General features: G+C 36.8%; 1 protein-coding gene across 1 annotated transcript in view; it reads left to right on the top strand.

Moving 5' to 3' along the window:
* The window catches only part of GDPD4 (glycerophosphodiester phosphodiesterase domain containing 4), a 108,955-nt gene that overhangs the window by 38,672 nt on the left and 44,424 nt on the right, over positions 1–25,859 (top strand). The window contains exons 10-12 of the mRNA XM_055320363.1: positions 3,209–3,365; positions 13,598–13,819; positions 14,742–14,896. Coding sequence (XP_055176338.1) covers positions 3,209–3,365; positions 13,598–13,819; positions 14,742–14,896 — 534 coding nt within the window. The remainder of the gene's footprint in view (positions 1–3,208; positions 3,366–13,597; positions 13,820–14,741; positions 14,897–25,859) is intronic.

The following is a 25,859-nucleotide window of genomic DNA, read 5'->3' as shown; positions in this document are numbered from 1 at the left end:
TTTTTTATCTCATATTTTTTGATGAGAAGTCTGCTGCTTTATGCTTACTTTTGTTTCTCTCTAAATATGTCCTCTCCCCCCCCCCCCCCCGCCTACCTTTACCAGTTTTCTTTTCCTCATCAGTTTTTGGGTGTTTTTCACCAATTTGCATGTGATAATCCTTAAGGTGGTGTGTATATATGTACTTTTTATATTTATCCTTCTTGGTCTTTTTTTTTTTTTAAAGATTTTATCTATTTATTTATTCATGAGAGACACACACACAGAGAGAGGCAGAGACACAGGCAGAGGGAGAAGCAGGCTCAATGCAGGAAGCCTGATGTGGGACTCGATCCCGAGACTCCGAGATCATGCCCGGAGCCAAAGGCAGACGCTCAACCGCTGAGCCACCCAGGCGTTCCATCCTTCTTGGTCTTAATTAAGACTCTTGGATTTGCTGATTATCAAATTTTTAAGATTTTTGGCTTTTATTTTCTTAGATTTTTTTGTTTCTCCCTTTTTAGGACTCCAATCATACATATATATTACTTGTCTAGTAGTCTCAGTAGATCATTTGGATAGATTGTATTGCTACCTCTTCAAATTCTCTGATCTGTACATGATCAGAGAATTTGAATAATATTCAAATTCTAATCTGATGTTAATGTCATCTAGTGAAATTTTCACTTTATTATATTTTTCAGGTTTAGAGTTTCCATTTTTTTTCTAATAATATTTCTAGTAATTTCTAGTAATATCTAATCTGATGTTAATGTCATCTAGTGAAATTTTCACTTTAATTATTATATTTTTTAGGTTTAGAGTTTCCGTTTTTTTCTTTTTTGTGACTTACAGTTGTGTTTTTATTATGTTCATGTTTTCTTGACATTATTTAAATACACATCTAAACAATCCAATTATGAAATGGGCAAAAGACATGCACAGAAATTTCACAGAGGAAGACATAGTCGTGGCCAACAAGCACATGAGAAAATGCTCCGCATCACTGGCCATCAGGGTAATACAAATCAAAACCACAATGAGATACCACCTCACACCAGTGAGAATGGGGAAAATCAACAAGACAGGAAACAACAAATGTTGGAGAGGATGTGGAGAAAGGGGAACCCTCTTGCACTGTTGGTGGGAATGTGAACTGGTGCAGCCACTCTGGAAAACTGTGTGGAGATTCCTCAAAGAGTTAAAAATAGATTTGCCCTACGACCCAGCAATTGCACTGCTGGGGATTTACCTCAAAGATACAGATGCAGTGAAATGCCGGGACACCTGCAGCCCAATGTTGATAGCAGCAATGTCCACAATAGCCAAACTGTGGAAGGAGCCTTGGTGTCCATCGAAAAATGAATGGATAAAGAAGCTGTGGTCTATGTATACAATGGAATATTACTCAGCCATTAGAAACGACAAATACCCACCATTTGTTTCGATGTGGAGGGACCTGGAGGGTATTATGCTGAGTGAAATAAGTCAATCGGAAAAGGACAAACATTATATGGTCTCATCCATTTGGGGAATATAAAAATTAATGAAAGGGAATAAAGGAAAGGAGAGAAAATGAGTGAACATATCAGTGAAGATGACAAAACATGAGAGATACCTAACTGGGAAATGAACAAGGGGTTGTGGAAGGGGAGGTGGGTGGGGGGTTGGGGTGACTGGGTGATGGGCAATGAAGGGGGCACTTGGTGGGATGAGCACTGGGTGTTTGCTATATGTTGGCAAATTGAACTCCAATTAAAAAATTTTAAAAATAAATACACATCTGTATTTTTGTTTTATGTTTTAATACTTTTGTTGATTCATCTCTTTCATATCTGAATTTGTCTTTATTGAGTAATTTCTTCTGGTTCTGGATATATTTTCCTGATTCTTCATATGTCTGGTAAATTTGGGTTACATGCTGGACATTGTGATTTTACCAGGCTATGTGCTATATTTTGTTGTATTCCTTTAAAGAATTTTAGACTTTTCTAGCAAGCAGTTAAATACTTAGAGTAAGTTTGTTCCTTTGAAGGAAGTTTTTAAGTTCTTTAAGGTATCATTTTAGTTCTAAATTATCCCCACTCTAGGGCATGGCCCTCTGGAGTCTCTGAGGAATGCCTTTGTAATTACTGAAGTCTCTCTGCTCTTGCTGGATGGAACTTGAAAGATTCATATACCCCTGTGTGAGCTCTGCACACTGTCTTAGAACTTTCTGGTAATTTTTCTTTTCTTGGAAGTTGTTCTTGGCAAGCTTAATAGAGTTTTACTCTGCACATATACTAATTGATATTTAGCCATGTGCTCAAAGTACCTCTACATATTTCCCTAGAATTCTTTCTTTTCTTTTTCATAGCTCCATCCTTTATGAGACTCTATTCTGCAAATTCTAGCTCTCTTGACCTCTTTTTAATCTGTTCTCTTTCTACTCAAATCAGCATGATAGTTGGGTTCATTTTAGGTTCTCTCTCTCTGTGCCACAGTCTAGTATTCACCTACACTACAAGAGGGAAGCCTGGGTAATCGAAGAACTAATTTCATCTGTTTACCTTTTCCTAGAGATAAAATCATACTGTGAAATTAGGTGAAAAGAATTATTTCCCTTATTTTTTCCAATTTTCTAGTTGTTTATGGCCAGGAGGCTAAGTCTCAGCTCTGTTACATTGCCTCATGGCCATTACAGAGATCTCTTCAGAGGTATTTTAATGAGAAAGGAGAGATTTTCGTAAAACCAGAGATACTTCAAGGCAAAAAGCAGATAAGAGAACAAGGAACTTTCCTAATAATAGCATCTAATGTGAAGGGTCTAGGGCCAGAAATACGCAGTTCAGGACCTACCAGGGAGATTGGTCAGAACAGGGAGATTGTGTGGATGCTAGCTTAGTGTGATTCCAGGACCACAGGGCTTTGCCCCATCCCTACCCCCACTCACCTTACTCAGGTCATTACCGTACCTACTGTTTTCTTGATGCCAGAAAGCCTCTAGATAGGGAAGCTACTTTTGCACCATTACTAATATGATTATATGTTACTTGATACTGAATTCTTGGCATAAAAATATTGAAATCAAAGCGTGAGTGACTAGTCCTTATTCCTTTGCTGAGATTTGGAGGGAATAAGAAACCCTAGTAAGACTTGTGACCTTGATGGGCTTTCTAAGAATCTACCTTATCTGCCAAGGTAGCTGAGTTCAGCCTTTCTCCCTCTTCTTTTCCCTTTCTGTTTGCAGTTATGATCTTGTGCCTTTTCTTATGCATGACAGTGACCTGAGAAGAACAACCAATATTAGGGAGGTCATGCCAAATGCCTCCTTCACACACAGTAGCCTCTTCACGTGGAGTTTCCTGTCGACTCTGAATGCAGGCAAATGGTTTGTACGATCACGGGTAAGATACATTTTCCAACTCAACAAATCTGCATCAAATCTCTCTTCTGTAGGAAGTAATGTGCTGCTCCTAGAAATAAAGACAAACATACAATTTCATCCCATTTTGGTAGGAGAACTGTGGCATTGACAGGAGGACTTTTCCAGGAATGTAGTCAAATTGTTGCTTTTTACATTCACTGGAAATTTCTGAAGATGAACTCATAAACTGACTTTTGTCATTTAATTCCTTTTTATCCAAGAATTTCATAAACTTATATTGTGTCTACCATGTACACAGCATTTTCCTAGGCATTTTGAGTAGCTCACAGTTATAGATGAGCCATACTGGGAAATAAGTTTATTTTTGCCTCCTTTTCTTATCATTCAATACATATTTACTGAGTACCTTTTGGGTACTAGGCACGTGGAATACAATGGTGAATAAACACACACTCAGCCTAATGGAGTTCACAGGCTAGAAAAGATAATTACAATACACTGTAATAAGTGCTAAACCAGAATTTCAGGTTGCTTAGGAGCACACAGAGCAACTTCTAACTTAGTCTGAGGGATGGAGATGGGGTATTCTGGAAGGAGGAGATAAATAAGCCAATAAAGGTGTGGTAAAATAAAACGCGTTGCTGTGTACAATGTAATTCACAGGCAAGAGTGAATGTTTCTAATTGAGAGAGTTGAAGAATACTTCATGCAAAAATATCATTTGAGCTGCAGGCAATCATTAATGGGAACCATGGGCAATGATGGTGTGTTTCAAAGATTGCAACATGCTTGTGCAAGAGTGGATATGGTGTGTGTATGCATGCATGTGTAAAAGAGGAAGAAAAGAATGGAGGGAAGGAAAGAGAAGGGTGGGTAAGGAGGAGATGGGAGATAGATTTGGAGGAAAACCTGGGAAAACATTGAGAGGAGATTATAGCAATGCTTAACAAGTTAGTTTAGAATTATTCTGAGTATTTTAAAGTATCTAAAATAAAAGGTCACATTTGCATTTGATACAAGTTAAACCTGCTTTCCCAGGATAGATTAAAGAAAACAAAACAATTTACAGTTTCCAGCTTATCCTATGTCTAGGGGAAGATCCACATGACCTAGCTTATACTGATCAGATGTACTCATTTGAGACTTCAATTTTGGGAATAAACATCTGAGCACAACAGACAGCGGGCATTCATACTGCTAGCACCTGTATCACCAGAGATAGCATGGTATTGACATCAGCTGTAATAATAGCTCTCTTATCAGGTAATTAGGAAAATAAGTCTTAAGGTATACTAAGGATGTAATGGAGTTTTATTTATATTTATTTATATTTGATATTAACTCTGAGAAGTTTTTTGATCTTTTCTCCTGTAAAAAAAGTGTTAAGTAATGCGTTATGTTAAAATGAACTACTCCACTTTAATTTCATTTTATTAACTAGTGTTGATATAAGAGGTAGCTGAACGGAGATTTATAATTACTGAATCTTCTTAGATAACTTGTTCTTTAAGGGGTAGTGGAAAGGGAGGTGGGTGGGGGGTTGGGGTGACTGGGTGATGGGCACTGAGAGGGGCTCTTGATGGGATGAGCACTGGGTGATAATGCTATATGTTGGCAAATTGAACTCCAGTAAAAAAATAATAAAAAATTTCTTGCCAGACTGGAAAAAAATAAGAAAACTTGTTCTTACAGGAGTATATAGCCTATAAATACTCTTTCCATCAATGAAAATTACTCTGATATTCCAGGTTTCTATGTATATATAGGCTCTGTATATGTTTCATCATACATGAATAAATACATATATGAACTAGAGATGTTCCATTAGAATGTATATATTAAGTTAGCCATAGGTAATGTTTTAACAAATGTGTGTACCAGATGAAAGAGCTGATACTCTGTCTGATGGATAGTGTATGACTCCTAAAATATTATTGTAAGTGATAGGGTTGGGTATGTCATTGTAATACATTTTGGTGGATTTTTAAAGAATTAATAGTTTTATTTTAGCATATTTAGGTGGCATGCTTGCAGTATTTAGCTAATACTATACTATGGCTACTGATGAGTATCCTGGATCCTGGAGTTGCAGATATGGTTATGTAGGAGGCTTTATTTTTAGGTTTAATTGTGGAGTTTCTTTGCTTGGATGCTGTGCAGTCAGGAGTAGCTGAAGTGATGTTGACATGTGATTTAAAAGATTTGGATATTTGGATACTTTTTGACAGCAAAGAAATTGTTTTGTGAAGATTATTTGGGTCACTCTTCTTTGGATGTGTGTAATTATGGATTTATGATGGTGGTGAGTTGATCATTATTTGTTAGTATATTTATTCCTGAGATTATTGGTGAAAATTAAATCGTTAATCTGATTGATAATGAAATAAAAATAATAGAACAAATATTGTTAAAATGTTGACAAAACCAAAAGACAACCAATAGGAGAAGATATTTGCAAATGACACATCTTTATGAGCTAATCTCCAAAATCTATAAAAAACTTAATCAGACTCAATACCCAAAGAACAAATATCCAGTCACGAAATGGGCAGAAGACATGAACAGATATTTCTCAAAGAAAGACATGCAAATGTCCAACAGACATGCGAGAAGATCCTCAACATCCCCCCAGGTCAAGAAAATACAAATCAAAACCACAATGAGATATCACCTCACATCAGTCAGGATGGCTAAAATTAACAAGTCAGGAAATGACATGTTGACAAGAATACAGAAAAAGGAGAACTCTATTGCACTGTTGGTAGGAATGTAAGCTAGTGCAGCCACTCTGGAGAACAGTATAGAGGTTCCTCAAAAAGTAGAAAATAGAGCTACCGTATAACCTAGCAATTGCGCTACTGGGTATTTACCCCAAAGATACAGATGTAGTGGTCCAAAGGGGTACTTGCACCCTAATGTTCATGGCAGCAACATCCACAAAAGCCAAACTATGGAAAGAGTACAGATGTCCATCAAGAGATGAATGGATAGAGAAGATGTTGTGTATGTGTACACACATACATACACATACAATGGACTACTATTCAGCCATCAAAAGATTGTTGTTCCTGGAAGTTCAGCTGAATTCCTGTTTGTCCAGAAACCAGCATTTCTGTAGAGCTTTCTTTTTTTTAAATTTTTATTTATTTATGATAGTCACACAGAGAGAGAAAGAGAGGGGCAGAGACATAGGCAGAGGGAGAAGCAGGCTCCATGCACCGGGAGCCCGACGTGGGATTCGATCCCGGGTCTCCAGGATCGCGCCCTGGGCCAAAGGCAGGCGCTAAACCGCTGCGCCACCCAGGGATCCCTCTGTAGAACTTTCTTGTATCTTTTTGTTAAAGTATAATTCTCAAAATGATAAAAGAAAATATAATTCTTATGCAGGGGTGCCTGGGTGGCTCAGTCAATTAAGCTTCTGCCTTTGGCTCAGGTCATGATCTCAGGGTCCTGGGATTGAGCCCTGCATCAGATTTCCTGCTTAGTGGAGAGTCTGATTCTCCCTTCCCCTCTGCTCCTCCTCCTGACTTGTGCATGTGTGCGTGTGCTCTCTCTCTCTCAAATAAATAAAATCTTTAAAAAAAAATTCTCCTGCAACTAGTGAGAATGAATATAAGTTTTATTTACCACATTAATGAGAGAACAAAGCAGAATGACAAAACCCACTCAAAAGAAAAGTGAGAAACCAGCATGCATATAGTCAGTGCAACAAAGAAATGCTGAAATCAGATTGCTAGATTAAATACAAACTTAGTTAATATACTATATGACAATAAAGCTATACCTTTGGACTTCTCTACCAGAAAAAGTCATTTGCATCTCTACTGGACAGAAATCATTTCCATTTTTATCAGTTTTCTACAAATTAACATCTAACTTTTACATAGTTTTGCCCTAATCAATAGTAAATAGTAATCCAAACAAAGATACCTTCCCCTAAGAGTCAGATGACCCTTACATGGGTTTGTTAAAGACTATGCTACCATGATATTGCATAGTCCAACAATCAACTTTTTGCCTTATTTCTGAGTGAATAGTTTAACAGTCTCCTTTTGTAGTCATAATTAACTTTTATAGATTACTTAGAGGCTCATCTGAGTGTAATTATGTGTTATATGGATTTATTTATATACATTCAGTAAGAAAGGTCAACACACATAAAGTTCTTTGTATAATCAGCAAATCTAGAGCCAACAGGCTTCTAGAAGCCGACAAGGTTGGTCGGGGGGATGAGTGGAATATGTGAAGAAGATTAAGAGTACACTTACCCTGATGAGCACTAATTCACAGAATTGTTGAATCACTACATTGTACAACCGAAACTAGTATAATACTGCATGTTAACTATACTAGAATTTTAAAAATAGTGCTCAAGTGTTGGGGTATACATATTTATGATTATTTTGTATTCTTGATGTATTTACCCCTTTCTCACTATATAATGACCTTCTCTGTCTGTTAACATTTTTGGCTTGAAGTCTATTTTGATATAAATATAGCTACACCTGCTTTCCTTTGGTTATTTGCTTGGAGTATCATCTTCTACCCCATCACTTTGATCCTGTTTGTGTCTTTATAGCCAAAATGAGTGTCCAGAAGGCAGCATATAGTTAGGGGCTGCATTTTAGTCCATCTGGCCTCTCTGTGTCTTTTGATTGATTAATTCAATCCATTTACATTCAGAGTGATTACTAATAAGTAAGGACTTACTTATTACTTTAAGTAAGTTAATTAGTTACCACCAACATTTTATCTTTTGTTTTCTGGTTATTTTGTATCTCCATTATTTCTTTTCCCTTGTGTTTTTGTCTAGCTTTTAAAGTTGGTAGTTTTCGTAATGGTTAGCTACACTTCACCCTTTTTAAAATTTTTTAAATTTATTTTTTTCATTTCACCCTTTTAAAAAATTTTTTGTTAACATATAGTGCAATATTGGTTTCTGAAGTAGAATTCAGTGGTTCATCACTTATATACAACACCCAGTGCTTATCATAACAGTGCACTCCTTAATACTCATCACCCATCTAGCCCACCCTCCATCCACCTCCCTCCATCAACCCTCAGTTGGTTCTCCATACGTAAGAGTCACTTAAGGCTTGTTTCTCTCTCTCCTTTTTACTTTTCTCCCTTCCCATATGTTCATTGGTTTTCTTTCCTAAATTCTACACATGAGTGAGATCGTAGGGTATTTATCTTTCTCTGACTGACTTATTTCCTTACTGTAATACATGTTAGCTCTCTCCATGTCATTGCAAATGGCAAGATTTTTCTTTTTCATGATTGGGTAATATTCTGCGTGTGTGTGTACTGCCTCTTCTTTATCCATTCATCAGCCAGTGGACATTTGGATACTCTCCATAGTTTTGCTGTTGTTGATAATACTGCTATATAAACATCTGGATGCATGTACCCCCTTGAATCTATATTTTTGTATGCTTTGGGTAAATACCTAGTAGTTCAGTTGCTGGATTGTAGAGTAGTTCTATTTTTAACTTTTTGAGAAACCTCCAAACTGTACTCTAGAATGGCTGCACCAGTTTGCATTTTCTTCTGAGGCAAAGATAAAAAGCTTTGCCACTGGATCAAAGAGTAGGGATTACTAGGCAATCAGTCTTTGATGTGTGCCAGGTTGCTAATACTTTTAGACCATGGCCTCTCCTTTTATGTACTTTCAAAAAGAAAGTTTTATTATGACTTGGAAGATCAGCAAAGATGATTGTTGAAGAAATATTTTGAGATTATTGAAGGTGTTTTTGCTTTTTGTGTTTTGTGAGAATGGTTCCCACGATGTTTGATTAACTTAATCATACAGAGGCCTATTTTCAAAAGAGCTTGCTGTGTATATTCTATGACATTCAAATAATCCCAGGACTTATTTAATTGTCCTTAGTGTTTGGCCTTGGATTTTGGATAATTTGTGATCTGGAATTGGATTATGCCTTTCCTTAGCCAATATATCATGGCCTAGATCAGATGTTGGAAAATGGTGGCTTGCTGTCCAGATCCAACTACTGGCTATTTTTATACAGCTTGTGAGCTAATAAGAGTGGTTTTTACATTTCTACATGGTTGAAAAAAATCAAAAGAAAAATGTCCCATGACCTATAAAAAATGATATAAAACTCAAAATTTCAGGATCCATAAATATTTACTGGAACATAACCATGCTTAATCACTTATAAATTGTGTGTTGCTGTTTTTTGCACTGTATAGCAGAGTTCAGTAGTTGTGACAACAGAGATTATGTCTCACAGAATCAAAAATATTTTGTATTTGGCCTTCACAGAGTAAGTTTACTGAACTCTGGATAATGAATATAGCCATAATTTGATAATGTGCAGTAGAACTTTCTGCAACTCCTGAAAATATTTTGTCTGTGGTGTTTTTTCTTTTGGTAGATTATTTTCGCAGAATAGATTCCTAATGATGAAATTTATAGGAATGTGCCATAGCACAAAAACAGACACATAGATCAATGAAACAGAATAGAGAACCCAGAAGTGGACCCTGAACTTTATGGTCAACTAATATTCGATAAAGGAGGAAAGACTATCCACTGGAAGAAAGACAGTCTCTTCAATAAATGGTGCTGGGAAAATTGGACATCCACATGCAGAAGAATGAAACTAGACCACTCTCTTACACCATACACAAAGATAAACTCAAAATGGATGAAAGATCTAAATGTGAGACAAGATTCCATCAAAATCCTAGAGGAGAACACAGGCAACACCCTTTTTGAACTTGGCCACAGTAACTTCTTGCAAGATACATCCACGAAAGCAAAAGAAACAAAAGCAAAAATGAACTATTGGGACTTCATCAAGATAAGAAGCTTTTGCACAGCAAAGTATACAGTCAACAAAACTCAAAGACAACCTACAGAATGGGAGAAGATATTTGCAAATAACATCAAATAAAGGGCTAGTTTCCAAAATCTATAAAGAACTTATTAAACTCAACAGCAAAGAAACAAACAATCCAATCATGAAATGGGCAAAGGACATGAAGAGAAATCTCACAGAGGAAGACATAGACATGGCCAACAAACACATGAGAAAATGCTCTGCATCACTTGCCATCAGGAAATACAAATTAAAACCACAATGAGATACCACCTCACACCAGTGAGAATGGGGAAAATTAACAAGGCAGGAAACAACAAATGTTGGAGAGGATGCGGAGAAAAGGGAACACTTTTACACTGTTGGTGGGAATGTGAACTGGTGCAGCCACTCTGGAAAACTGTGTGGAGGTTCCTCAAAGAGTTAAAAATAGACCTGCCCTATGACCCAGCAATTGCACTGTTAGGGATTTACCCCAAAGATTCAGATGCAATGAAACGCCGGGACACCTGCACCCCGATGTTTCTAGCAGCCATGTCCACAATAGCCAAACTGTGGAAGGAGCCTCGGTGTCCATCGAAAGATGAATGGATAAAGAAGATGTGGTTTATGTATACAATGGAATATTACTCAGCCATTAGAAACGACAAATACCATTTGCTTCAACGTGGATGGAACTGGAGGGTATTATGCTGAGTGAAGTAAGTCAATCGGAGAAGGACAAACAGGATATGTTCTCATTCATTTGGGGAATATGAATAATAGTGAAAGGGAATATAAGGGAAGGGAGAAGAAATGTGTGGGAAATATCAGAAAGGAACACAGAACATAAAGACTCCTAACTCTGGGAAACGAACTAGGGGTGGTGGAGGAGGAGGAGGGCGGGGGGTGGGGGTGAATGGGTGACGGGCACTGAGGGGGACACTTGACGGGATGAGCACTGGGTGTTATTCTGTATGTTGGTAAATTGAACACCAATAAAAATTAATTTATTAAAAAAAAAAGGAATGTGCCATAGAACAGAAAGGAATGTTCTTCTGACAAAAATAATAATAATAATAGTTATGGATTGGGACGTGGAAAATGATTTAAGATTATTAGAAATTCCCACTACTTAAATGGTTTTTAGTACTTTGAGCAACCTGAATTTCCATGGTAGTAGGATTAATAGTAAAGATAGTGGCACCTATATCAACAAGAAGTTGTATTGTTGTTCATCTATATTTACAGATAGCTCTCTTCAGAATTGTATGTTGAATGGTAATGTTTCCCTTTAAGTGGGATTATTGGGCAGATTTTGGATAATTGTTCTTTTTCTTACCAGTATGATACATTGGATCATCCTACTTGTAATTTCTCTAAGCATAAGCACAAAAAACTAAGGACTTTTTAGTGTTGTTTTTATTTGATGAACCAGGTGTCTTATGTGGAGAACCAGAGGTTGGTTTTCATTTCTAGCTCATTACTTCCTAGTGCCTTTTTGAAAATGTTTAACCATATGTTGGAGATTCTCTAAACTGGCTGTGTCCCATTCCAGTTTATCTTTCTCACTAAGTCCCTGATTTTATATACCAAAAAAGAGGCTAAATTAACTTCTGCCATTAGATCTAACCCATAATAGTATTTAAAGCTTACTGGAATCTAGTTTTATTTTATTTTATCTTAAAGATTTTATGTATTCATGAGAGACACACAGAGAGGCAGAATACAGGAGAGGGAGAGGCAGGCTCCCTCCGGGGAGCCTGATATAGGACTCGATCCCGGGACCTGGGATCACGACCTGAGCCCAAGGCAGATGCCCAGCCACTCACTGAGCCACCGAGGCGTCCCTGGAATCTAGTTTTAAGCTCTCATATTGTTTAACCTTTAAAAACATTTTTTGTCTAATTTATCTTTAAAGGAAAAGCTTTATAAAAGTCCTTGCACAGTACATTCTTATTTACGCCCATTCAGGGACTTTTTAAAAATTGTGCACAGCTGAGTTATTTAAGTTCTGTCTTGGTCTTTCCCATTGTGTTCTTTTAACAGTTTTCCCCAAATGAAGGTCTAATAAGAGAATTAGTTGGCCTTGATCTGGTGGAATATAACAAAATATTGAATTCTGAAGCAAATTTTCTATTTTCCTGAGAATTAATAAAACCCTTAATAACAGACCTCAACTCAGATCTAGACCATAGTTTGACTTTATTTCTATGGTCTGACTTCTGTTCTGGCATGAGGATACTGTATAATATGACTATTTCTTTGCCAAGAAGGAGACCAGAAGAAGGAAGAAATAGGATAAGATGAGAACAAAGATAAAGTCGTGTAGAAAAAAAAGATTAGTTGCCTCTTGAGAAAAGGACCCATGTCCTGTTTCCTTCTTAGGCATAGCCTTTTATCACTTACTTCACCCACAAATGATTTAAAATGGGCAAGTGACTATAAAAGTAGTCATCTGTTAAATGTAATATGGCTAATAAATGTATGGTATAAAATGAAACTCTGTGTATTGCAAAGAAAACAGGACAGTTCCTGCCATAAGGGAGGTACATTCCTGTAGAGGCAGTAGGGAGTGAGGGAACAATGTGAATTGTGTACTTTTCTATGTACTAGACATGCTTGTAGACCCTGTAAATATTTTATCATATTTAATATTCAAAATAATCCTGAGAAATACATAGATTGCCTCTCCCTTCACCCATTTTATAATTTGGGCAATGAAGACTTCGAGAATTTAAACAGTTTTACCAAGATTTCACAGCAAGACACATACAAAACAAGGATTTGAATCTGATCTAAGATGTAAACAAATAGAAGGCAGAATGAAACATACAACTGAGGTGTAAAAATGAGCCTCTGGAGTTTAATACCATCAGAATCTCGTTAGTTCAGGAATATTTAAGGAAGGCTTTGTGAAGGAGGTAACATTTAAGCTGGGCTTTATAGGTTTAGGATAAGATTTTTAACAGGTGGATTCAGCAAGGAAAGCCAACGAGCAATGGAGCTGGAATTGAATCCAATTTTATCTAAAGCCAACGCCTATTTTCTTCCCATTACATAAACTAGAATAGTGAAAGCAAATGTGGGAAGCCAGTGTGACTTTTATAAAGAGAGATTTTATTACCTCAACTTATAGAAAAAAAGCTGAAAAGGTCAAGACAAAATTATGAAGGACCTTCAGTGCAAACACATGTTCTACAGTATAGAAGAAATCATTCCAAATACCATAATTATGTATATGAAGATTACATTGAATTTCTCTCCTTGGCAACTCTTATCTCAGGACCAGTATTTCAGAGGGTCTGGTGGGTTGAATGATAATGGAGCAAAATGGAGGTAGGGCTGGGTGTAGGGCTATAGAGCAGGAAAATTGGAAATTGCTTTTGATAAGAGTCAATGTATTCTCTGATATATTTGTTTTTAGTTCAAACCATTTTACAAAATGAAACGCCTATCAAAGGCTGATCGTGAAAAAGCAGAAAATCAGACGATTCCAAGACTAACTGATTTATTGGAACTTGCACAGAAGGAACAAAAATTTGTGATATTTGATCTTAATGGCCCTACACAAAAACATCCTCTCAGAAACACATATGTTCGCCATGTAGTAAGCGTGATCCTTGCCTCTAAAATTGAGCAACATCTGGTATGTCTACCTCATTATTTACAGTAGAATTTAGTTTGGGAGGTGTGGGTAGCATGTCCCAGGAGTATAGCAGTTGAACCTGACCCACCTTGTAGATTTTCCCTAGGATGCTCAAATAATTTTGCTCTCTGTAGATATAGAGGTGGTTACTTATGTAGCCACATGTGGCAATCTAAGAATGACTCAGTTAAATTTATCTCAGGGGAGAAAAACAGTAGCTGTTTGCTACTCCAAACCAAATGATGTAACAGCACTCTGTTAAAAGGCATGTGTGTAATGACTATGTGATGTGACTTACACCATCACTAGCATAGAACTATTATAAGGGTCCTGGGCAGCACTGAGGCTTTGAAGATTTGGCTTTAACTAATGATACAGAAGAAACAGCTGGTTCTTATTCAAGCAGGGATTTGTTCATCATGTTTTTCAGAAGCAATTCTCTGCACCTGAACAATCATTCCAAATCTCTTAAATTCTCAGAATATGGTAGATTACTGACTGAAACCAATATGTGTTTTCCTGCAAATAAAACTATTTCCACGGATGAATCATAAAAGCATTCTCCACTGACAGGAAATAACCCCTTTCAAAGATGATTTTTAGTGTCATCAGCCAGAGGAAATATGATTCCCGCCTTTCACCCGCACCTACCAACTCCTCGTCCAACTATTGGAACACCAATGGGCCTTTGACTCAGGATGTTAACTCTGAGAAATCTCAGCTCCAGAACAATCCTGGTGAAAGCCACATTATAAGAGTTCCTTAGACAGTATGAGGCCAAGGTGACTCTTTTCACTAAGGGCTAGATCTCTCTCCCTGGGACTCTGCTCCCGGGGACTCCCTGCTCTCTCTCTTCTACATGGAACTCTTTGTACCTGGAGAGCTGATTATCCACTGAAAGACTTCCCTTTTATCCTTACAGATTTTTTGGTTGTCAAGTTTTGATAGGCAGTATGTCAGAAACGCGGCTCCTGGTTTTCAGCAAGTGGGCCGGTTATTTTCCATTGAACGTCTTACAAAAGAAAATATCAGTATAATAAATGTTGACTACAAGAGGTTATTCTACAGTGGGTTGAGGTAAGAGTTTGTTTTTTTTTTTTTTTTTTGAGGTAAGAGTTTGACCATACCTCTCTCGGCAGGTATTGCCTTACTTGCATAAAATCAGTACTCCTACCAAGCGCTTTGGCTTCTCTGTCTCATCTCAGAGTTTCTTTGTGTGGTTCTTTTTGGAATCCCCTATTTTCCCTTCTTCCCCATCCCATGCTATCTTTCTTCCTCCCTCTGCCAGCAAACTTTCAAGTGTAGACTGTGTCCCTTGAACACAGTTTTCAGCCCCTTCTCCTTTATCTCCAATCTGTTATCATTCAGCACACTTTTTTGTATGCTTGTGGTTTTGTTCTTATGTAAGGTGATTGAACAGTCAGAAAGTTGTTTATTCCTGCTGCCATTACCAGATGGATTGCAGTTCCTCATAAATAGCTTTGTGGTCCAGATAGCCAGATTTTTTATAGGGATAATTAAGATGGTGTCCTTCTCTCCTACTCGTAACTAAATAATTATTTTTATTTTTTATTTTTTTAAATAATTATTTTTAAAAAAAACCTTAAAACAACCAAGGACAAGAAGAAACAAATTATTAGCTATGCTTATAAATATGTAATTAGTGACAAATTTTTCAAATTAAAAGCACCAGGGAATAAAATGGTACCTTTTTCAGACTTAACTGTTATTAATCACTCCTTGATTTAATTCACGTTTCCTTTCTCTTATATTTGAAAGTAAAATTTTTCAGATGATTTTAAATGTTCAAAAACAGTTTTTGGGCAGCCCTGGTGGCGCAGAGGTTTAGCGCCACCTGCAGCCAGGGGTGTGATCCTGGAGACGCTGGATCAAGTCCCACATCGAGCTCCCAACATGGAGCCTGCTTCTCCCTCTGCCTGTGTCTCTGCCTCTCTCTCTCTCTCTCTTTCTCTCTCTCTCTGTGTCTCAATAAATAAAAATAAAATCTTTAAAAAAAACAACAACAACAAAAAACAACAACAAAGTTTTCCCTGCAGAGATATATATACAAAATCTCCTTGGGCTTAATAAAAATTTCCACTAGATGCCTGGGTGGCTCAGCTTTTGAGCATCTGCCTTCAGCTCAAGGCATGATCCTGGGTCTGGGGGATCGAGTCCCCCATCAGGCTCCCTGCAAGAAGCCTGCTTCTCCCTCTGCCCATGTCTCTGCCTCTCTCATGAATAAATAAATGCATTCATCTTTTAAAAATTCCCGCTGTTTTTCTGCAACTCAAGCCATGAACTAAGCTGTTAGATTTACCTCTGCTCCTGCTCTTGCTTCTCCTGCCTCTCTGGCCTTTTGGTGGTTGATCATGAAATACTATCTTTTTTCTTTTAGCAATGTTTTACCTCTATTTCCTAATCAGGTTTCTCTTTGCTCAACTACTACTTCTATTTTGAGTGTATTTTTCTTTCCTTTTACATTTTTTCAAATAGAAAATAGCTCTATGATGGTGTCCTTATCTCCTACTCATTATTTAGATCAATCTAGTACTTGAAAAATGATTATAATAGCTTCCATTTATTGAACACTTACTATGTGTCAGGTTCTGTGGTTGTTAGACCACAGGCTCTTTTTCAGTTTCTGCCCTCCTCATCATCTACACATAGGACTTTAGATAAATTTCTGATCATTTGTTTTCTCATTTGTAAATTAAGATAGCAACAACCTAAGGAAGAAAAAAAAAGAATAACAATAACATGATGAACTGGTTAAAAGATTAGATGATAATATTCTTTATATAATGTGCATGCAAAATACTGGGCAAGTGTAAGAACACAAGCATTAGCTGCTGCTTTTATCATCATCATCCTTACATGCTGTGCCCTAGAAATGATCATCATCCCCATTTTTTCAAATGAGGAAACTTGTTTCTAAAGAGGAAAAGTTCAGATAGACTAGATAATTCACCAAAATTAATATACTTGATCAGTAGGGGACCAAACTGAGATTTAAATATAGGTCTGACAGAGTCCAGAAGTCCAAATTTTTTCACCCTAGGTATAAGGTTATTCCTTGGCTGTAGTTATATGGGCATAGTTTCAACTGGCATCAGATTTGAGAGGGATCATGTCCTGAATCCTATTATAAAGTTAAGCAGTTTAATTTAGCTCAGCAAGTATTTACTGAGTACTAGTATTTACAAGTGTATCATGCTAGTTTTATATGAAAAGTCCAAAGCAAGGCACTATCCTTTTCCTTAGGGAAACCATGTATTCTAATAAGAACAAAAGAGGTTTTTCCATATAACTATACTGCAGAGCTGATCGTGATAAATTCATGTGCTGTACATTATTCCAAGTCTTTCTCCTCAAGGACCACTGCATTTTAAGAAATTAAGCAGTTGTACCTTAAGTTACTTGTGTAATATTTATGACCAGAATATTTGTAATTATGATCACATATCCAGTATATTCCCTGTGATTATTATGCTCACTTCATAGTTTATCTGACCATGTTCACAAGACATTATGACCTTGCCATTTTTTACTAAGAATGCTTTAAATACATTATTTTAATCAATTTGTATTAACATAGAGATGTCCTCTGCTTTATTTCTAATGTGGAAATTTTTATAGCATTTTTTAAAAGCCTGGGTGGCTCAGTCAGTTAAGTGTCTGCCTTCAGCTCAGATCACAATCCTGGGATCCTGGAATCAAGCCCTGTGCTGGGCTCCCTGCTCAGCAGGGAATCTGCCACTCGCCCTGCTTGTGTTCTCTCTCTCTCTCTCTCTCTCTTAATTTTAAACCCTGATTTATTGAGGTGAAATTCATATAACATAAAATTAACCATTTTAAGAGTCTCATGCTCTACTGACTGACCTAAGTGAGAACTTAAAATTAACCTTATTTATCTATCTATCTATCTATCTATCTATCTATCAAAATGAATATGGCTTTATTTTATGATTATAAAAGCAATTCATGCTTGTGAAAACATTCATGCTGTTCAGAAAGATATAAAGGCAGTGAAAATATTCTTATCTTTTCACCCAAAGGTAACTTGTATTTTCTCCATGTGACTGTGTGCACATTTGAATGCACACAGATTCACACAGATTCACACATGCATGTGTGGATTTATATTTTCACAAAATCGAGATAATACTTTTTCCAAGTTCAACAATATATCCTAAATATCTTCCCATGTTAATAAATGCAGATCTACCTTACCATTTTATTTTATTCTGCCCCACATGTGAATTCTGCCATTTTAAATTTTTTTTCACTTCCGTTTTTTTAATTTAAATTAAATGAATTAACATAATGTATTATTGGCTTCAGATAGAGGTCAGAGATCATCAGTCTTCTATAACACCCAGTATTCATTATATCATGTGCCCTTCTTAATGCCCATCACCCAGTTATCCTTTCCCTCCAGGAACCTTCAGTTTGTTTCTTATGATTAAGGGCCTCTTATGGTTTGTCTTCCTCTCTGATTTCATCTTGTTTTATTTTTTCTTCTGTTATGATCCTCTGTTTTGTTTCTTCAGTTCCAGACGTGAGTGAGATCATATGATAATTGTCTTTCTCTGATTGACTTATTTTGCTTAGCATAATACCCTCTAGTTCCATCCATGTCATTGCAAATGGCAAGAATTCCTTTTTTATGGCTGAGTAGTATTCCATTGTATATATATACCACATCTTTATCCATTCATCTGTCGATGGACATCTGGGCTTTTCTGTAGTTTGGCTATTGTGGACACTCTTGCTATAAACATTGGGGTGCAGGTGCCCCTTCAGATCACTACATTTGTATCTTTAGGGTAAATACCCAGTAGTCATTGCTGGGTCATAGGATACCTCTATTTTCATTCTCTTTTTTTCTATTTTTTGAGGAACCTTCATACTGTTCTCCAGAGTGGCTGCACCAGCTTACATTTCCACCAAGAGTACAATAAGGTTCCCCTTTCTCCACATCCTCATCAACATCTGTCATTTCCTGACCTGTTCATTTTAGCCATCTTGCCTGGTGTGAGGTGATAGTTCATTGTGGTTTTGATTTGTATTTCCCTGATGATGAGCATCTGTTGCTCATATTTTCATGTGTCTATTAGCCATCTAGATGTCTTCTTTGGAAAAATGTCTATTCACATCTTCTGCCCATGTTTTAATTGGATTTTTTGTTTTTTGAGTATTGAGTTTAAGTTCTTTATAGATTTTGGATACTAATCTTTTATCAAATATGTCATTTGCAAATATCTTCTCCCATTTCATCGTTGCCCTTTAGTTTTGTTGATTGTTTCCTTTGCTGTGCAAAAGGTTTTTATTTTGATGAAGTCCCAGTAGTTCATTTTTGCATTTGTTTCCCTTGCCTTTGGAGATGTGTCTAGCAAGAAGTTGCTGTAGCCAAGGGCACAGAGGTTGCTGCCTATGTTCTCCTTTAGTATTTTGATGGATTCCTGTCTCAGACTTAGGCCTTTCATCTATTTGAGTCTATTTTTGTGTATGGTGTGAGAGGAACTGCTCCAGTTTCATTCTTTGCATTTAGCTGTCCAGTTTTCCCAATACCATTTGTTGAAGAGACTGTCTTTTTTCCATTGGATATTCTTTTCCTGCTTTGTCAAAGATCAGTTGACCATAGAATTGAGGGTCCATTTCTGGATTCTCTGTTCTGTTCCATTAATCTAGGTGTCTGGTTTTGTGCGATTACCATACTGTCCTGATGATTACAGCTTTGTAATAGAGCTTGAAGTCAGAATTGTGATGCCACTGGTTTTGGTTTTCTTTTTCAATATTCCTTTGGTTATGCGAGGTCTTTTCTGGTTCCATACAAATTTTAGGATTATTTGTTCCAACTGAAATAGGTTGATGGTATTTTGATAAGGATTGTGTTGAGTGTATAGATTGCTCTAGGTAACACAGACATTTTAACAATATTTGTTCTTCCAATCCGTGCATGGAATCTTTTTCCATTTCCTTTTGTGTCTTTGTCATTTCTAGAAAACAGTTGCTATGGCCTAAGTCAGAGAAGTTGCTGTTCGTGTTCTCCTTTAGGATTTTGATGGATTCCTGTCTCACATTTAGGTCTTTCATCCATTTGGAGTTTATTTTTGTGTATGTTATAGGAAGTGGTCTAGTATCATTCTTTTGCATGTCACTGTCCAGTTTTCCCAATACCATTTGTTGAAGACTGTCTTTTTTCCATTGGCTATTCTTTCCTCCTTTGTCAAAGAGTAGTTGACCATATAGTTGAGAGTCCATTTGATTGCATTAAATGTGTAGATTGCTTTGGGTACTGTAGACATTTTAATTATAGAACATGTTGTTCTTCCAGTCCATGAGCATGGAATCTTTTTCCATTTCTTTGTGTCTTCCTCAATTTCTTTCATAAGTATTCTGTAGTTTTAAGAGTACAGATCTTTTACCACTTTTGTTAGGTTTTTCCTAGATATCTTACGGGTTTTGGTGCAATCGTAAATGGGACCAATTCCTTGTTTTCTCTTTGTGCTCCTTTAGTATTGGTGTATAGAAATGCAGTAGACTTCTGTGCATTGATTTTACATCTTGTGACTTTGCTGAATTCCTGTATCAGTTCTAGCAATTTTGTGAATAAGTCCTATCGGTTTTCTACATAGAGTATCATGTCATCTGTGAAGAGTGAAAGTTTGACTTCTTTACTGATTCAGATGCCTCTTATTTCTTTTTGTTGTCTGATTTCTGAGGCTAGGATGTCCAGTACTATGTTGAACAACAGTGGTGAGAGTGGACATCCTTGTAGTGTTCCTTACCTTAGGGGAAAAGCTCTGTTTTTCTCCATTGAGGATGATATTAACTGTGGGTCTTTCACATATGGTCTTTATGATATTGAAGTAGGTTCCTTCTAGCCCTACTTTCTTGAGGGTTTTTATTAAGAAATGATGCTGTATTTTGTCAAATGTTTTTCTACACCTATTGAAGGGATCATATGATTCTTGTCCTTTCTTTTATTAATGTAGTGTATCACATTGATTGATGTGAAGATGTTGAACCACATTTGCAGCCCAGGAATAAATCCCACTTGGTCGTGGTAAATAATCCTTTTGGATCCTATTGGCTAGTATCTTGGTGAGCATTTTTGCATCCATGTTCATCATGGATATTGATCTGTAATTCTCCTTTTTTGATAGGGTCTTTGTCTGGTTTTGGGATCAAGGTAATGCTGGCCTCATAGAATGAATTTGGCAGTTTTCCTTCCGTTTCTATTTTTTGAAAGAGTTTCAGAAGAATAGGTATTAATTCTTCTTTAAATGTTTGGTAGAATTCCTCTGGGAAGCCATCCAGCCCTAGACTCTTTATTTGTTGGGAGTCTTTTGATGACTGCTTCAACTTCCTTGCTGGTTATGGGTCTGTTCAGGTTTTCTATTTCTTCCTGTTTCAGTTTTGGTAGTTTATACATTTCTAGGAATGCACCCATTTCTTCCAGGTTGCCCAATTTGTTACCATATAGTTGTTCATAATATGTTCTTATAATTATTTGTATTTCTTTTTTTTTTTTAGATTTTATTTATTTATTCACAAGAGACACAGAGAGAGACAGGCAGAGGGAGAAGCAGGCTCCCTGCAAGGAGCCCAATGCCAGACTTAATCCCAGATCCCAGGACTACGCCCTGAGCCAAAGGCAGATGTTCAACTGTTGAGCCACCCAAGCATCCCTGTTTGTATTTCTTTGATGTTAGTTGTGATCTCTCCTCTTTTATTCATGATTTTATTTATTGGAGTCTTTTTTTCTTTTTGAGAAGTCTGGCCAGGAGTTTATCAATCTTATTAATTATTTCAGAGAACCGGCTCCTAATCTCGATGATGTGTTCTACTGTTCTTTTGGTTTCTATTTCATTGATTTCTACTCTAACCTTTATTATTTCTCATCTCCTGCTAGTTTTAGGCTTTATTTACTGTTATTTCTCCAGCTCCTTTAGGTGTAAGGTTAGGGTGTCTATTTGAGACCTTTCTTGTTTCTTGAGAAAAGCTTGTGTTGCTATATACTTTCCTCTTAGGACTGACTTTGCTGCATCTCAAAGGTTTTTGAACAGTTGTATTTTCATTTTCATTTGTTTCCATGAGACACCTAACTCTGGGAAATGTACAAGGGGTGGTAGAAGGGGAGGTGGGTGGGGGGTTGGGGTGACTGGGTGATGGGCACTGAGGGGGGTGCTTGGCAGGATGAGCACTGGGTGTTATGCTATATGTTGGCAAGTTGAACTCCAATAAAAAAATTAAAAATAAATAAAAATTCATCTTTAATTTCCTGATTGAGTCCTTCATTCTTTATAGGATGCTCTTTAACCTCCATGTGTTTGAGTTCTTTCCAAATTTCCTCTTGTGATTGAATTCCAGTTTCAAAGCACTGCAGTCTGAAAATATCCAGGGAATTATCCCTGTCTTTTGGTACCCGTTGAGACCTGATTTGTGACCTAGTATGTGATCTCTTCTGGAGAATGTTCCATGTGCCCTTGAGAAGAATGTGTATTCTGTTGCTTTAGGATGGAATGCTCTGAATATATCTGTGCAATCTGTCTGGTCCAGTGTGTCATTCAAAGCCCTTGTTTCCTTGTTGATCTTCTGCTTAAGTGATCTATCCATTGCTTGAGTAGAGTGTTAAAATCTCCTACTATTATTGTATTATTATTGATGTGTTTCTTTAATTTTGTTATTAATTGGCTTATAAAATTGGATGTTCCCAGGTTAGGGACATAAATATTTACAATTGTTAGGTCCTCTTATTGGATAAACTTTTTAATTATGATATAGTGTCCTTCCTCATTTCTTAATACAGTCTTTGGTTTGAAATCTAATTTGTCTGATATAAGGATCACCACTTCAGCCTTCTTTTGATGTCTGTTAGCGTGATAAATGGTTTTTCACCCCCTGACTTTAAATCTTGAGGTGTCTTTGGGTCTAAAATGAGCCTTGCAGATAGCATATCAATGGGTCTTGCTTTGTTATCCAGTCTGATACCCCATGTCTTTTGACTTTGGCATTTAACCCATTTACATTCAGAGTAATTGTTGAAAGACATGAATTTAGTGCCCTTGTATTACCTGGAGAGTCAGTATTTCTGTATGTTGTCTCTGTTCCTTTCTAGTCTATGTTACTTTTGGGCTCTCTCTTCACTTAAAGGATCCCTTTTAATATTTCTTGTAGGGCTGGTTTGGTGATCACAAATTGTTTTAGTTTCTCTTTGTTTGGAAGCTTTTTATCTCTCCTATTTTGAATGACATTCTAGATGGGTAAAGCACTCGTAGCTGCATATTTTTCACATTTAGCATTCTGAATATGTAACGCCAGTCCTTTCTGGCCTGCCAGGCCTCTGTGGAAAGGTCTGATGCCAGTCTAGTGTTTCTACCATTTTAGGTTACAGACCTATTGTCCTGGGCTGCTTTCAGGATTTTCTCTTTGTCTCTGAGATTTGCCAGTTTCACAATTATATGTCAGGGTGTTGACCTATTTTTATTGATTTTTAGGGTAGTTCTCTGTGCCTCCTGGACTTGGATGCCTATTTCTTTCCCCAGATTAGGGAAGTTCTCCGTTATAATTTGCTCCAGTATACCTTCTACTCCACCCCTCTTCCTCCTCTTCTGGAATCCCAATTATTCTAATATTGTTTTGCTTCATGGTATCACTTATTTCTTGAATTCCCTCCTCATCATCCAGTAGTTGTTTATCTCTTTTTTTTCTGAACTTCTTTATTCTCTATCATTTTGTCTTCTAGATCACAAATTCTCTTCTGCCTCATTTGTCCTAGCAGTTAGAGTCTCCCATTTTTTATTGCATCTCATTAATAACCTTTTTTATTTTGACTTCAATAGATTTTAGTTCTTTTATTTCTCCAGAAAAGGATTCTCTAGTGTCTTCTGTGCTTTTTTCAAACCCAGCTAGTATCTTTATAATCGTTATTCTGAACTCTAGTTCCAACATTTTACTTACGCCCCATACAGATTAGGTCCCTGTCAGTACTGCCTCCTGTTCTCTTTTTTTAGGTGAGTTTTTCTGTCTTGTCATTCTTGCTGAAAGTGGTTGCTTTTCTATTTGTAGAGTTGCAGCTATTCTTTTCTTAGCTCTCTGGTTAAGTTTGCAGGTATTCAGAATGAATTGATAGCTATCTAGATGAATTCCTGGGTCTAGGTGAAACTAAGGTCTCCTATTCCTCCACCACCTTCGAGTCTGTCCTTGAAATTAACCATTTTAAAGTGAACAGTTCGTTAGCATTTAGTTCATTTACTTCTCGTTCCATCCAATACATTTTTTCCCTTTGTTTGATGTTTTTATTTAAATTCTAGGTAGTTAACATATAGGGTAATATTGGTGTCAGGAGTAGAACTTAGTGATCCAGCACTTACATATAATACCTAGTGCTCATCACAAGTGTCCTCCATAATACCTATCAACTTCTTAGCTCATCCTCCACCCATCTCCCTCCATCAAGCCTCAGTTTGTTCTCTCTAGTTAAGAATCCCTGTGGTTTGCTTCCTCTCTTTTTTCCCCTTCCTCTATGTTTATCTGTTTTATTTCTTAAATTCCACATATGAGTGAAGTCATATGGAATTTGTCTTTCTCTGACTAATTTATTTCACTTAGCATAATACACTCTAGCTCCATATGTGTCACTGCAAATGGCAAGACTTCATTCTTTTTGGTGGCTAAATAATATTCCACTCTTCTGTATCCATCTTACTTATCAGTTGATGGATATTTGGGCTCTCTCTGTAGTTTGGCTATTGTTGGTAATGCTGCTATAAACATTAGAGTACATGTACCCCTTTGAATCTGTATTTATGTATGCTTTGGTTGAATACTTAGTGGTGCAAATGCTGGGTCATAGGGTATTTTTATTTTTAACTTTTTGAGGAACCTCCAAACTGTTCTCTAGAGTGGCTGCAACAGATTGCATTCCCACCAACAGTATAAGAGGGTTCCCCTTTCTCCACATCCTTGCCAACACCTCTTGTTTCTTGTGTTGTTATTTTAGCCATTCTGACAGATTTGAGGTTGTATCTCATTGTGGTTTGATTTGTATTTCCCTGATGAAGAATGATGTTGAACATCTTTTCATGTGTCAGTTAACCATCTGGATATCTTCTTTGGAAAATGTCTATTCATGTCTTCTGCCCATTTCTTAACTGGGTTATTTATTTTGGGGGCTTTGAGTTTCATAAATTCTGTATAGATTTTGAGACTTACCCTTAATCAGATACGTCATTTGCCAATGCATTTTGATAGTAGAAATTTTTATTTTCCTTCTCTTCCTTGGTCAGTATTGCTAGGAGTTAATGAATTTTATTAATCCTTTCAAAACACCCAGTTTTGGCTTTGTTACCCTTTATCTGTTGCACATTTACTTTCCCATTTTCATTGATCCTGTTCTTTATTTTCTTTTACTTAAAGTTTAATTTGCTCTTCATTTTTTTGTTTGTAGAAACTTTATGTTTGAGTTTTAGATATGACAACAGGAGCAAAAACCTTTTTATGGAAGGCTGGAATTAGATATGGAGTTTTAAATGGCAATTCTATTAGTGGATAATTCCAAAATGAAAATACACACTGGGCCGTCTGGATGGCTTAGTCAGTTGAGCATCCGACTCTTAATTTCGGCTTGGGTCACAATCTCAGTTTCATGAGCCCCTGCGTTTGGGCTCCTTACTCAGCAGGGAGTATCCTTGAGATTCTCCCTCTCTCTCTGCCCCCTCCCCTCATTCATTCTTGTGGTCATTTGTGCTCTATATCTAAAACAATCTTTTAAAAAATAATAGAATAAATAAATCTTTAAAATAAAATCCATACTGTATAATAATAATCTAAGAAAAACATACTTTAGTTTCTTAAATCTTAAAGTGTAGAATAGATGATATATATCTGCTCTCATAATTTACTTTTCTCAAAAACACTTCATTTTTTAAAAAAAGATTTTATTTATTTATTCATGAGAGACACAGAGAGATGCGGAGACATGGGCAGAGGGAGAGCAGGGTCCATGCCGGAGTCTGACAAGGGACTTGAT

This window comes from Nyctereutes procyonoides, unplaced genomic scaffold (genome assembly GCF_905146905.1).
Source record: "Nyctereutes procyonoides isolate TBG_1078 unplaced genomic scaffold, NYPRO_anot_genome, whole genome shotgun sequence".
Lineage (NCBI taxonomy): Eukaryota > Metazoa > Chordata > Mammalia > Carnivora > Canidae > Nyctereutes > Nyctereutes procyonoides.
Note: the sequence above shows the minus strand (reverse complement) of the source record. Positions and strands in the feature narration are given on the sequence as shown.